This window comes from Pelodiscus sinensis, chromosome 4 (assembly GCF_049634645.1).
Source record: "Pelodiscus sinensis isolate JC-2024 chromosome 4, ASM4963464v1, whole genome shotgun sequence".
Classification (NCBI taxonomy): Eukaryota; Metazoa; Chordata; order Testudines; family Trionychidae; genus Pelodiscus; species Pelodiscus sinensis.
In genome coordinates this window covers 123,583,494-123,597,536 of record NC_134714.1, presented here as the reverse complement: position 1 = coordinate 123,597,536, position 14,043 = coordinate 123,583,494, and the positions used below count along the sequence as shown (strand labels likewise).

The following is a 14,043-nucleotide window of genomic DNA, read 5'->3' as shown; positions in this document are numbered from 1 at the left end:
GCCACTGGACACGGGGTGTTTATTAGTGAAAGGAGATGCTGTATGTAGGCTGAAACAAACAAGGGCACAGGAAAGCAAAAAGAAAGGCCGGGATTGTCTGATACCATGATGCAAGAAGGCAGGGAGCTGACCCAGTTCCACTGAAGTGGATGGAAAGACACTCGCTGACTTCATAGGAGTTGGATGAGAGCATCCTTTTAGAAAATGGAATTCCAGCCCCTGGGAAGTCACTGGATAGTATCATTAACCATGCAGAAAAATGCAAAAAGGTCCTTAGGAAGGTAGTGAATGAATGTGAAAAGCTAATGGCCAAAGATGTAAAAACAAATTGCATGTTTTTTACATCTATTGGAATCAAGAAACCTGCAAGAGAATTGGTGGGTTGGCTGGACCCAGAGCGGGTACATGGCAGAGCAACAAAATGATTGCTTTGCACTGGCCTTCCTCAAGACTGGTGTGGGAAGGTACTTTTCCCAAACCCACGCTAAAAGAACATATGACCCTGTGGATCCTTTCCAGTCATCAAGTTCAGTTCCCTGAAATTACAGGCAGCCCTGTCTTGTTAATGAACTGATCAAAGCTTCATCCTAACATCAATTAGATTCTTCAGGGGGAAGCCGAATTAGTCTGAACAGGATAAACTTAAAAAACAACAAATGGTCTGGTAGCATTTTATAGACTAACAAAACATGTAGATGGGATCATGAGCTTTGGTGGGCACAGCCCCCTTCTTCAGATGAAGAAACTGAAAAACTCCGGACATCTGAAGAAGGGGGCTGTGCCCACCAAAGCTCATGATCCCATCTACATGTTTGTTAGTCTGCAAAGTGCTACCAGACCATTTGTTGTTCTTTAAGTTTATCAATTAGATTGTTTGCCCCAACTACACCTACTGAGAGGCTGCCCCAGAACTTCCCTCCTCTGGTTATAAACCTTCTACTTTCCAGCCTACCTTTATTCATGGCGCTACTTTATACCCAGATGTTCTTGTGCTTGGCTTTCAGTTTACATAGCTCTTTTCTCTCCCTGCTGTTTTCCCCCTGGAGGTATTCCTAGAGAGCAGTCATATCCTTTCATTTTACTAGTCTAAACAAGCCATGTGCTTTGTAGTCTTCCCTCATTAAGATAGGCTCTCCATTCCACTGTCTAGCCTCCTATCTTGTCTCTGAGCCTGTTGCAATGCAAATTCATCTTAGTGGTACGACTGACAACTTTTTCAGTAGTACCTAGCCTGTTGCAATGCAAATTCATCTTTGTGGTATGACTGACAACTTTTTCAGTAGTACCTACGTTAAGAGCCAAAGTCTCATTAAAAGTCAATAGGATTTAGGGTTTCAATCACTTTGAAAATGGAACTTAGGCTCCAGGACTTCTTAGGCACTTAAGGAAATTTTAGCCTCACTCTTATTTATGGCCTAAATGCTACTGGGCAACATGATTAGACACTTGTTCAAGTTTGCTCAGTATGGGGCAGTGGTACATGTTATGTGTTAAAAGTGGCCCAAAAAACCAAAATGGGGGTGGATATGTGGAAAATTTTCAAAATGTTGATTTTTTTTTTAAATTAACAATTTTTCTTTTTTTATCCTTGTCATCACATTTTGGTTCCAAAATGGAAAACAATTAAAACGTAATTTATTTTGAATATGTATTATTTACAAATTATTAAGCTGCCACTTAGTTGACTAATGAAAAGTTACCCTTGCAGCGAAATTAGGGATGGGAAGGGGTTTTAATTTCATATACAGGATATGTTCTAGTGCTTTAGCTAGTTTCTCTTAAATAGCATATGCACTAGGCTATACCACAGCCTAATGACGTAGCTCTGGTTAGGGAACTACCGTTGTATCTGTTGGCAGTTATATACTTAGACCTCTTAGCACACAAGAGCCCCATATGCTACATTTCAGATGCAGAGAGAAGTTCAGAGGAAACAGGTTAATCCAGCTGGAGTGGCTCTTCTGTTCTTTCCTATGTCTGCAGAGAGGGGGAGCCTCAAATCTCCGAAAGCCAGCGGAAAGGATGTCTCCTGTCCGCAAGCCTAGCCTGAAGATGGATGACACCTTTGAGAACATCAATGAGCTAGGTACCTTAGAGTTGATGAGCAAAGACCTAGATCTGGGTCCATTCGGGCCACTGAAGAAATCCGTGTCCACTGACTCCCTCAGCTCCATCTCCTCCATTGGGAATAACTTTGGCCAGGACTTCACTGTGGGCCAGGTGGAAGTCAACATGGAATATGATGTGTACTCCAACACCCTGCACGTCACGCTGCTGCAAGGGAAGGATCTCCTGGAGAAGGAGGACATCAATTTCGAGTCTTGCTTTGTGCGCATCAGCTTGCTCCCCGATGAACAAATCATTGGCATTTCCAGGGTAAGTGTCTATCACCTGCTCTTGCTCCCTGTCTGGAGACGTGCATGTTAAGTGAACTTGTATGGGACTAGTCATTGTTCAGGCTCTACAGAGCTCTGACAAGCCAGATGTCCAACCTCCTCGTGATGAATCTGCTGAGCCATTGGGGTCAAATTTAATGTTGCATCTCCTGCTGCTCCTCTTTCCTGATAGGAGGGTGATAGAGCAGCGCGAGTCAATATACTCAGGGTGGATGTATGATTTGTGAGGGGTGGGTCACCGAGGCTGGGCTGCTGGGAGTAATGGGAGGAGTATGGTAGCTGGAAGCAGTTGGCAGAGTGAGTATAACCCATTGCAACTTGGGGCCTCCTAGTGCTTTGAGACCAGTCTCAGAGGAGTAGCTGGTCAGTCTGCAGCCACAAAGATGACGAGGAGTCCTGTGGCACAGTAAAGATGAATCGATTTATTTGGGCATACACTTTCATTGGCAAAACCTCACTTGGTCAGATGCATGGAGTGGCAATGACAGAGGCAGGCATCAATATCCGAAAGGAAGATACGGGGCAGGCAGTGATGATGACACAGTGCGGTGTCATCTCGGTGGTTGAAGCATTGGGGTAGGTTCTCAATGCATGGTTGCTCCTTCCATAAGACCTACAGGTGAAGACGTGCACACATGCAGAACCACACTCTTGTCCTAAACTCCCTCTAAGCTGTGTGGCTGCGCCACTGCCTAATAAGCCCCACACAAGGGCTTAAGGCTGCTGCATACAGAGCTGCGGTGGCCAGGGGGAGAGGGACCTTCTATCCCCAGCAGTACAGACCTGCTGTAGCCAGGAGAGAGGCACCTTTCTCCCAGCTGGCAAAGAGGCGCCTCTCACCTGGTCTTGAGTTGCTGCAGTGAGAGAGGCTAGGGCAGAGCCGTCTCTTCCAGGCAAACCTGTGCTCCAAACCCCTCATGGAAGGGGTTGTGACCTAGTGCAGGGCCTGGGAGAGGAAATGGGTGCAGGAGAGGATTCTGAACTGGAGGAGGGGTGCAGGGTCTGGGAGGGGGTTGTGACTTGGGGTGGGGGTGCAGGGGTTTGGGTTGTGACCTGGGACAGGGGAGTAGGGTGCAGGGTCTGGAGGGAGTATGAGTGCAGGAGTGGGAGTGCAGAGGTTGTGACCTGGGGCAGAGGTGTATGAGGGGGAGCAGAGGGTTGGGGGAAGTAGGGGCTGAGGTGCCAGGTGTAGGCTCTGTCCAGAAGCACTTACCTAGGTGGTTCCTGGCCAGCAGCCCAGCAGGACCCTCAGGCAGGCTCCATGCCCCGCACGTGCTCGAGGTGGCCAGCTATGGGTCTGTGTTCTGTGACTGCTGCGAGCCATTGGGGGAGGAGAGAGCCACAGGCATTATGTGCTGCCTGTGCCAAGAGCATGGCCCAGGCAGCTCCCATTGGCCAGTTTCTGACCAATGGGAGCTGCAAGATTGTGAGGGCACTGAGCAAAGGGCCCCCCAGGGACTCGTAGTGTGCAGAGCACATGGTCCTGCAGCCTGCCACTTTGAGCCATGTGCGGGGCGGGGAGGAGAAAGGGAGCCTGCCCGAGGCTCCTGCTGGGCCACAGGACACTAGTGGTGGGCTGGATCCAGTGCTATGGCTGGTTGCATGTGGCCTGCAGGCTGCATTTTGTCCACCCCTGGTTTTAGACCGTCTCTTCCTATGTGTGTTCACAGTGCCCAGCACCATGGACCTCTGGTCCCAGCTAGGCTGCTAGCTGCCCCCATAATCCAAACAATAGTCATCCTCTTTAAGGAACAACCCTGTGCCGTCAGCCGAGAGGGTCAAGACAAAGGATGCAGTCGAGCAGTCGATTAACCGATAAGCAAATACTGTTGACAACACGCCTTTAAATGCAGGGCCTCAGCAGGGGACCTACCCCTGCTCTGCATTTAAAATGTAGTCAGAGTGGGGCGGGCGGGCAGCTGCGCTGCGTGGATCTGTCCAGCTCTTGCAGTCTCCAGCCTGCGTTCGAAGGGGCGCCTGGGGCTGCGGATTTCAGTCCTGGTTCTGGACTGCTGAGCAGCTGCAGGAAGATGAGCTCCAGCGTGTGCCCCCTATGCTCATTTTCCTGGGTGCCGTTCCTGCCGGTCGCAGCTCGGGGCACTGGTGCAATGTGGGTGGGGATTCAGGCTGGGGGGCTGCAGCCGTGCTACAGCCCTGGCATTAGTGGGCAAAAAGCCGTTCAAGTTGGTGACACCACATCTGCTTCTGCCAGCAGAGAATGTGGCCCTCTGGCTTCAAAGGCAGCGTCAGCAGAATTATTTGAGGACAGGTGCCACTCCTCAGCCTCAGTGGCTTTTTCTGTCCCATTCCCCACTTCAGAGCTGACTCAGCACTGCAGTCAGTGGAGGACTCCCAGGGGTTTCGGCTGGGTAAGGCCCCCGAGGTGCCACAATGAGCAGGGAGGCAGCTGCAGCACCGAGCAATGTCCCTGGCATGTCTGTGGGACAGGGAAAATATCATCCCCCCTTCCTGCTCGTCAGTAGCCCTCCCATTCCTGATGGTGAGTAATGAGTTCATCCCAAAAAACACCTCGGCTGGCGCAGGGGAAGCTCCAGGCAGACCCAGTTATAACTCAGAAGCTTCTTCCGTGGAAGTGGCTTGTGATCCCATTTGTCTGTTCACTCACTGTAATGAGAGCAATTAAGTCTGTTCGAGGAGATGGAAAGGGCTGGAGTGGGAGCGTTGTTTCAATCACTTCCCCAGTCAGCGAGCCGCCGGCGCGCCCATGGAGCTGTCAGGAAGCCGGCGTGTGAGCCGTGGCCGAGCACCAGGGAGGTGCCATTTCCTGGCAAAGGAAATAGGGAGAGTCCAAAGTTGTCATGATACAGACCCGCTCCCCAGGGGATTGATACTAACTCTCACCAGTGGAGTATGAGAGCGTCTTGACTGGACATCTCCAGCATCCCCCCTCTTGGGCTGATCCAGGCTGCCTGCTTCACGGCACCACAGAGACATGAGGGGCCCCCCAAGCTGGGGCCTCACATCTTGTTTCTCCTGGCAGCTGTTTATAGTCCCAGGTACTTCCTAGCCCTTATTGCCGACAGTGACCTGGTGTCCCGCCCCCAGGAGCCAGCCTGTGCTCTTCCGCTGGTGCGGAGGGCTCAGGGAAAACGGATCACCCCAGGAGCACTTTGGCCTCCAAGTATGAAGAGACGGAGCTGCCCTTCCCACACGTGCAGCTCTAATTTGCTGCCGTTTCCACGAGGCAGGCGAGGGAATAGGGCAGGGCCGTGAATCAAATGCAGACTTCCCCAAGGAAGTCTTTGAGCCTCTAGTCTGTGGGGCAAACCTCTGCTGGCTACTGGTTGTATTTCTGTGCACTTTGCAGCCAGGAATGATGGGGAGGAAAGAGGGAGACAGTGGAAGACAAGTCAGATCAGAAAAGCAAAGAGGAAGGGCAGTTAGATTGGGCCCTAGCGTGTGCTTAACCAGAGTCTTCCTGTTGAAAGTCAGTGGAATTGCTCACATGCTTAAAGTTAACCCACCCACTTAAGTGTTTTGCTGTGTCAGGGCCTTTGCCTCCTGCTCTGAGCCCACTCCTGCACTCCAAACTCCTTGGCCCTAACTTGAAGCCCCCTCCTATATCCCAAATGCCCCATTCCAGTTCTTTCATCCCTCCCACTCTGAGGCCCTCCCACACTCCAAACCCGCAGCCCCATCCCTGCCACGGATCGTCCACGTGCAGATTGAATTTGGTTATGCGCACCAATATGGAGGTGATATGTAGGGATGTAAGTGACTACTCGACTGCATACTCTCTCTCCCTCCCTCCCCCGGCTGTGTCTGTATCAGAGGCTGCAAGGGTAGGGGGAGCAGGAGCCAGTCCTTAAAAGCTGGTTTTCCCCCCCCCCCCCCCCCCCAGCACCATCTCCGTGGGGCAGGGAAGGCAGAGGCACACTAGTCCAGGACCTGGCACGAGCCAGGACTGCTCAGTCCCAGCTCGCACAGGGTCCAGGAGCTATTCCTGCTGTGGCTCTGCAGTTTAAAAGTAGTCGGAGGTGGGCTGGCTGTGTGCCCGGCTCCTACTACATTTAAACTGCAGAGCTGCAACAGGGACAGCTCCTGGACCCCAGTGCGAGCTGGAAAATGGCACCTCCCCCAATCGACCAATCGTGTAGTCGAAACAAATTGTATCGACTGTACAATTAGGCAGTTACTTGCTTCCTAACATTCTTAGTGGTATGCCTATCATTTCCCTATTGGTACAGATAACAAAATTCATTCTGCACACAGACTAACTAGAACTCTATTGTATCTGCAGCATGTCATCCATCCTTCCCATTGGATGCTCAGCCCCTGCTGCATATCATTATCCTGTCGACTTTCTACAAACTGACTGCAGATGTCAGAGCCCCGCACCAGCACACACTGACGCCTGATTTGCAGCAGTGGGATGCAAAGGCAGGTAGAAATGCAGGAAATAGAACTTTACTGCACGTGAAAGACCAGTGTTCCATGCTGAGTCTCTACTGTTTGTCTAGCTCAGCTTATCTTCATCTTGTCTTCCAGAGCTCCTGGTCCTTCACCACTCTGATCCCTCCAGAAATATGAAACTCCTTCTCCAAGCTCCACTTACTCCGTTACACAGTCCGCATACGGAATGTTACATTTTCCGTTTGTAGGCACAAAGTCTAATGATTGGAGAGCAGTGGGGAGGGAAGAGAGAAATGCAAACATTTGCACACATTATTATTTGTTTTTTGCTGAAGTTTTGTTTTCACCACGCCTTGCTAACCAGATTTATTTACAATGTACCGGTATCCACAGTGAGTGGGCAAGGTTATAGTAGGGTTGCCAATTTTGGATGGGCAAATTCCTGGAAGTTTCATCACATGACCTAATCTTTAATTAAAGATAGAGTTACCATATTTGAACTTTCAAAAAAGAGGACACCCCTGAGAGGGAGTATATCTGTATCAGTATCTACCAACTCCTGTTGTATTAATGTGTTATATATTATTAATACAAAGTGAGTTGGTAGATACTGATACAGATACACTCCCTCTCAGGGGTGTCCTCTTTTTTGAAAGTTCAAATATGGTAACCCTATTAAAGATTCATTTTTAATTCCTGGAAACTCCAGGACTATCCTGAAGGGCTGGCAACCCTAAATTGCAGGGTCAGAGTTAAGGTAGTCTCTGTGGAACTTTATCTCCAAATTTCCTCTCTCAAACATTTAATGGCTTGGCGTTATTTTAAAACTAAAGTGGTATAAATAATTGCTGTATATTTACAGCTGTAGCCTCTCCAATTTTCTTTTCTGGAAATTCAACAAACAATTGCAAAAGAAGAAGGGGAAAAGTAATTTTAGAAAGTAGCAAATTTTTGGCTTCCAAAGAGATCTGTATAAAATACCCCAGCAAGTATAAAATATTATCTTTTAAAATAGGTTGACAGTTCTCTTTTAAGAATAATTTTCAGCACAAAGACCAGACTCTGCGAATTTATGCTCTGAAGTTATTATTTGACTCTGCTTGTAATTCACTAGCATTATTTATAGACACTGGCCTGAGACAAGTAATAAGACACACAAGTCTTTTTTCTGTAGTGTGTTGCAGTCTGTTGAAAAAATAACTGTTTATTTAGCATCTTTCCATTCATAGATCCCAAAGAGCTGTAGCAACCATGATGAGGTAGAGCCACTTCTGAGATCCCCTCCTCCCAGAGCAGAGATGGCAATAATTTTTGAAGGGGGGGGGGCTTTACAAATTTTGGAAGCGGTCGTGGGCCGACCCAGAAGAGGCGGGGCCTCACATGAGCCCTTTAAATAGAAGCAGTTAAAAGGGCTCTCAGCTGCTGGCCTACCACATTGCATTGCCTGACAGGTGTGGGGAAGGCGCAAGCCCTTTAAATAGAAGCAGTTAAAAGGGCTCGCATGTCTCCGGCCCCAGGCAATCTGCCACGCGGGCTGGATCCGGCCTGCTAAGAGGCTTTTGCCCATCTTTGTCCCAGAGCATACCCGAATCTCCCATTGACCTCAGTGGAGGTGCTTTTGACCTGGCTTGCACAGGGCCATTGGGTAGCAAACAGCAGCTCTCTGCAGTACACTGCACTTGGCTTTTCACAAGCAGAGCTGTGTTCTCGATTCGTGACAACAGCGTCTCAATAGCTGAGGTTTTTCTTTAAGCTCCAGGTCCTGACTTCAAGGGGACAGAGGAGATTAAATGAAAGCTCAGAAAGAGAAAATACGTGTTCACAATTGCAGGGGAAAACTGGAAAATGTGAGTCCAGAGCATCCTAAAGGCTCAGAAACTGGACAAAGAAAAAGAACCTCCCACTAATTATTTGTAATGATTTCATGAGTTTTGAATACTTGGGGTTGGCAATACCACAAAGCCCCCATCTAAATCAATATGATCTCTGCCTGTGTGCAAGGGTGTGTCTATACTGCAGGTAGGCACTTGCAGCTGGCCCATGCCTGCTGACTCGGGCTCAGGGGCTGTTACACAACTGAGCAGATGTTCCAACTCAGGTTGTGAGGTGGGAGATCCCAGAGCCTGAGCTGCTGCCCAAGTTGAACATCCACAATGCAATTCAACAGCCCCTGAGCCCACACCAGCTGGCAAAAACTAGCTATAGGCTTGTAATTGCAGTGTAGACATAACCCCAGAGTGTAGCCGGACTTAGGGGATAAGAGCCCAGCAGTGCACGTTAATGCTACCAACCATCAGTGGAGCTTGCTGTAAATCAGCAAAGTGAAGCGAGAGAGAGAGAGAGGCAGTTAGGAGAGCCAGATGGCCAATAGTAGGCATTATGGTCTGCAGGATCGCAGCTTCCCAGACTGATTAGGGGAGCTGGCAGGGTGCAGAGAGGGAAGAAATGCAAACAGAGGTGATTTATTATCCCTGAACCCAGAGATCCAACTGCTAGAACTCAGGCAGGAATGTTCAGGCTTTAAGGAGGCATTTGTTGTGCGAAAACGCCCCCGTGGCAGAGTCTCAGTGCCTGGCTTCCAGCTGTGTCACTCGGAGAAGTGGAGAGGGTTGGGGCTGGGGTGCTCTGCTTCCTGCCACTGCAGGGAAGTGGAGCGACCCACCTGGGCGATGGCAGGGGCAGAGCAGGCTGGGTCTGGGTCACTCCACTTCCTGTGGCTCCTGGTCTCTACGGCTGGTGCCAGCCATCCCCCCAAGCTGCCCGGGGCCCTGTGGGGTCCCCCAAAGCTTGAGGCCCAGGGTGGCCACCCCAAACTGTCCTGTGGACAGGATGGCTCTGCCTAGCGTACGTTTCTGGATACATGCAGCCTCTGTGGTTTCTGGATACATGCAGCCTCCACCTTTCTCCTGACTGCAGTGACAGGGAGGTGGTTTGTCATCCCTAGCCTGCCTCTGGTCCCATTCGTCCTCTGTAGCATGCAGCCAAGGCAGCAGGAACGTGGCATTTGTCCCCAAGGAAGCAGGATAATTGCTGAGTCTTTGGCCACTTACCCATTTCTGTGACAGTAATCTGTGTGGAAGCCGTATCCACCAGATTGCGCTGTGTGAGCGGGATCTCCATAGGCAGCCAGTGCTTCAGGGCCGTGCTGTATCCCTTTGTCAGCTCTGACAGCTCTGATTGCTCTCCCAGGTCACCCGCTGTGATGCAGCCCATCTTGCTGGTAGGCCTGGGTACGCTTTGTACCTGTGAAATCTGTCCGGAACCTCCAGGGAGACAAAACCAGCGCAACCTGCAGTGTGTGTGTGTGTGTGTGTGTGTGTTCCCACAGCCGAGAAACAGCACATTTGTTTGCAAAGTGACGGTCATCCCAGTGTGTTGAGTAATGTACAGTAAGAGGCCCATGCTCCTTCAGCGTGGAGTGTATATGTACAGGCAGAGCAGAGTCTTGTGATGGTTACTGGGGGGAACCAGACTTTTTACAACTTTCGGTCTGTGCAAAATCTCAGCCCGGCAGACTGCATCCAGTGTCCCTATTTGCACTGTGTAGACTGACACCTCAGTGGCATGCGATCAGTGTCTTCATCCCCACGGGCTTCTGCTGGGTCTCCTCCATTTTTCACTGGAAACTCCTAAGGGTCCGTAGTGAGGAGCTGTGAGATCTGGAAGTCATTTGCACTGCACAATATCAACAACAACGTTATGCGTTTTACCAACTTACAAACAAGTCCACGTAGTCTTCCTGTGTGCCTGGCGAGGGCACTCTTAGTATCTCTTGCCTACCTATATTCTCATAACTCTCCTGTTCAGCTGTATCTCATTTATAAGCATCAAATGTGTGGACCACAGACCAGCTTCCTCTGGCCCATGGATTTCACATGAATCTTTGGGATTGTTTCCTGGCCTCTGCCCTACAGGCAGTGCTTCCACATGGGTGTGTGTGCGGGGGGAGGGAAAGGGTACACTTTACCAGGGCTGGTTGCAAATTGTGGTATAAGGTGGCTGCAAATTGTGGCATGTGTGGGGGAGCGGGTCCCTATTAAAAATGTGTATTGGGCCTGAAAAAAAATTATGCTTGAGCCCTGATTACTGGGATGTGATTTGTCGGGTGCAACGTGTTGTGTTCTATCTCTGCTGTGTTGATGCTGTATTGATGTAACCCTGGATTACAAACGGACTATATTAGTGCACACTAAGGGCATTTACTGCATGCCGGCAGGATCTAACATGGGGGAGTTAGAGCATGCCATGTTGGTGCACCTTACTAATCGCACCCCTGTAGTCCAGATGTCAGAGCAGCCAAAGCTTGCGTACAAGTGTAGAACCCTCTGGTCACGTTGAAGAGGTGCTGGAGTGTGGTGGAGGGGGAGGGGAGGGGAAATGGTACTGAAGAGTGATTGCCTGCCAGCTGGAGAATAGATACCCCATCCTGGGAAGTGGAAGAAAAGGAAATGTCCAATCAGCCCGTGGGTGAATGTACGTACTAACCACCACAGTTTGTCTTTAGCGATTGCTGTTTGAATAGCACTTGAATGTGGCCCATGTTAAGTGGCAGGTATCCAATCAGGCCTGCCTGCCATATGAATTTCAGCTAGGGCTTAGCTACATAGTACGGTAATGGGCTCTCGAGGGGTGTGACTCCTGCGCACTAGGAAACCTTCAGTACACAGTAGCAGGATCTGCATGTCCCAATTAACATGCAACATGTGAGCATGGTTTAGAAATCCCCTTCCAGCTCCCCCGCCCCCACAGAGCACATAGATAAGCCATTAGTTTTGCTTGTCTAGAAAGCCCTGCACTCATCTTAAGAACGGCCATCCTGGGGCAGACCAAAGGTCCATCTACCTGCTGTCCTGCCTTCCGACAATGGCCAGTGCTATCAAAACCCTTTCCTCTCCTCTGGGGAAGCCAGGTTAGGCAGAGTGTCTTTACATCAAGACTGGGTGGCTTTTGAAAAACTATAATACACTCGAGTTCTACCCAAAATAATGGGGTTGATGTAGGAGTCACTGGGTGAGATTCTATGTCCCATGTTATATGTGAAGTCAAACTAGATGATCTTCAATAGCTATTAGTATGTCACCATGTTTCACCTGGTTTTAAAATCCTATTTCAAGCCCAATTATGACAGAGGCCAGGCAGCTGAAATTAGAGCTGCTGGTAGGTTAGGAATCAGCTGGTACTAAACCAGCCTATTTTTGTTATCCTGGGCTCCCTCCACTTCCCTGCTTGTTTCCTAGTTTCAGGCCCCTCCTATATCTTAGTTTTTACAGTGTAAATTCTTTGGAGCAGCAACTGTCATTTCCTAGTTACACGCACAAAAACCTCCATTCAGATGGTGTTACGGTTGAGAGTATGGATTAGTAACCTCAGGGTTTAAAAAAGGAATCACAAGGTCATTGTAATGTTCCCCAAACCAAACATGACATCCCCAGGAAGTTCAGAATGAAGAGCAGTTCATTGAAAGAGCAGTTCAAACACATTAAGGTAAGAAGTGCACAGTTCAGGTGTTCAAACAACTTTAGCGCTGCCCTGCAGTGACATCCTGCAATCACTGTATTATTTGTGGCCTCAGATGAGAGGAAGCTGATTTTTTTAAGAACACATGACATTGGGAATTTTTTTTCCTGATGAGGATGAGGTCTGTAGGTGCTATGGCAAGATAGTGGCAAGTAAGAACAAAGCTCCTTTGCATGGTCGCTGGTACTGCGTGGGGAAGGAACAGTTCCATTAAAAGCAATGTGTTATAGTCTCGGGATGACGATAGTCAAGCTTGAAGCTACAGATCACCAAGGTGTGTAATTCTGGTTTTCACTATTGCAAATCTAGTAATGAAAAGATTTCACAGATGAAATAATCAGGCCTGCAGGTTCAAAGGCTTGTTTGCTTTTCTTGGCATAAGCCAGTGCTCCTAGGGATGAGGTCCCTAGTCTTGGCTTTGCCAGAACCTGGGGAGGGGCTGTGGGGTGGATCACGTGAGGATTACCTTCTCTGTTCAGTCTCCCTGAAGCAGCTGGCATTGGCAGGATACTGGACTTAGATGGCCCTTTGGTCTGACGCAGTCTGGCCATTCTTATGTTTCCTGCATGAAATCTCCAGCCCTTCTGCACATGGGAGAAGTCTGAGTGAGCACAAAATGCTGGGCCCTGCTCGTTAAAGTCTGGTGGCTGAGTGGATGCTCCCCTCAGTTCTGATTGCTGGAGCTTCAAGTCTCACTTGCTCTCATGTGGAAAGGCCACCTCCAGTTAGAGATGTGAACCGGCCCCCCCATCTGTTGTGGGCAGGGGGCTACTCCAGCCCTGTGGGGCCCACTGTGGGTAGGGGCAGCCCCCACATAACTGAATAACCAGGATTTTACATCTCTTCCTCCAGTACACCTGGCTGCAAAATGGTACCTGATCCATCAGGTTAGGGCAGTCTGATGCGATACTGGCTACGCCATTCCCTTTTGTGCCATTGGGTACGAAACTGAGGTGCCTTATCTGCATCCAAGCGATGAGCCACTGGCAGAGGGGGACATTGACTTTAACTCCTTTTAAACCCAAACCAAGGGTGGCAACAAAAAGTACAATCTGAAGAGCGAGGAACTAGAAGTTCTGGGGTTGTTTTTCCCTTTGCTGGTTGGCTGGTGGAGCTGTATTCCCGTTGCTGCATTTGCGGTGTAAGCATTCTTGTCTCAGTGGTGGTGTGACACTATTTGGGTAATTGGCACCCTGGAGCAAAGGCAGGGGAGAGCGCAGAGGAAGGGCGGCGCAGAGGTGGGCCGAGGCAGGGCCTGTGGTGGAGGGGGGTTGTCACAGTCCTTCCCTGGACTGGGGAGGGTGTCACATGGCCCCCCGGATTCCCCTGACCAGTTGCCTCTGACTTCATAGAATCATAAATTAGGGCTGGAAGAGACCTGAGAAGGTCTTGTAGTGCAACCCCCTGCTCAAAGCAGGACCAGCCCCAACTAAACCATCCCAGCCGGGGCTGTGTCAAACTGGGACTTAAAAACCTCTAGGGATGGAGATTCCACCACTCCCTAAGCAACCCATCCCCGTGCTTCACCACCCTCCAGTGAAGCCGATTTTCCTAATGTCCAACCTGGACCTTCCCCACTGCAACTTGAGACCCTTGTTCCTTGTTCTGCCATCCGTCACCACTGAGAACAGCCTCTCTCCTTTGGAACCCTTCTTTGGAACTCCCTTCAGGCAATACTGTCAATTATCCCCTCATTCATCTCTTCTGCAGACTGAGTAAGCTCAGTTCCCTCAGCCTCTCAAGTCATGTTCCCCAA

At 49.7% G+C, this 14,043-nt stretch overlaps 1 protein-coding gene and 1 long non-coding RNA gene across 3 annotated transcripts in view; one reads left to right on the top strand and one right to left on the bottom strand.

Moving 5' to 3' along the window:
• SYT12 (synaptotagmin 12) overlaps nt 1–14,043 on the top strand; it is a 50,420-nt gene that overhangs the window by 17,207 nt on the left and 19,170 nt on the right. For both annotated transcript variants that reach the window (XM_075928338.1, XM_075928339.1), the window contains one exon: nt 1,984–2,376. In XM_075928338.1, coding sequence (XP_075784453.1) covers nt 1,984–2,376 — 393 coding nt within the window. The remainder of the gene's footprint in view (nt 1–1,983; nt 2,377–14,043) is intronic.
• On the bottom strand, nt 2,799–3,739 carry LOC142829259 (uncharacterized). Its single transcript, XR_012903696.1, has 2 exons — nt 3,610–3,739; nt 2,799–3,009 (listed from the first exon to the last, which is right to left on the bottom strand). It is a non-coding gene; the product is annotated as an uncharacterized LOC142829259 (long non-coding RNA).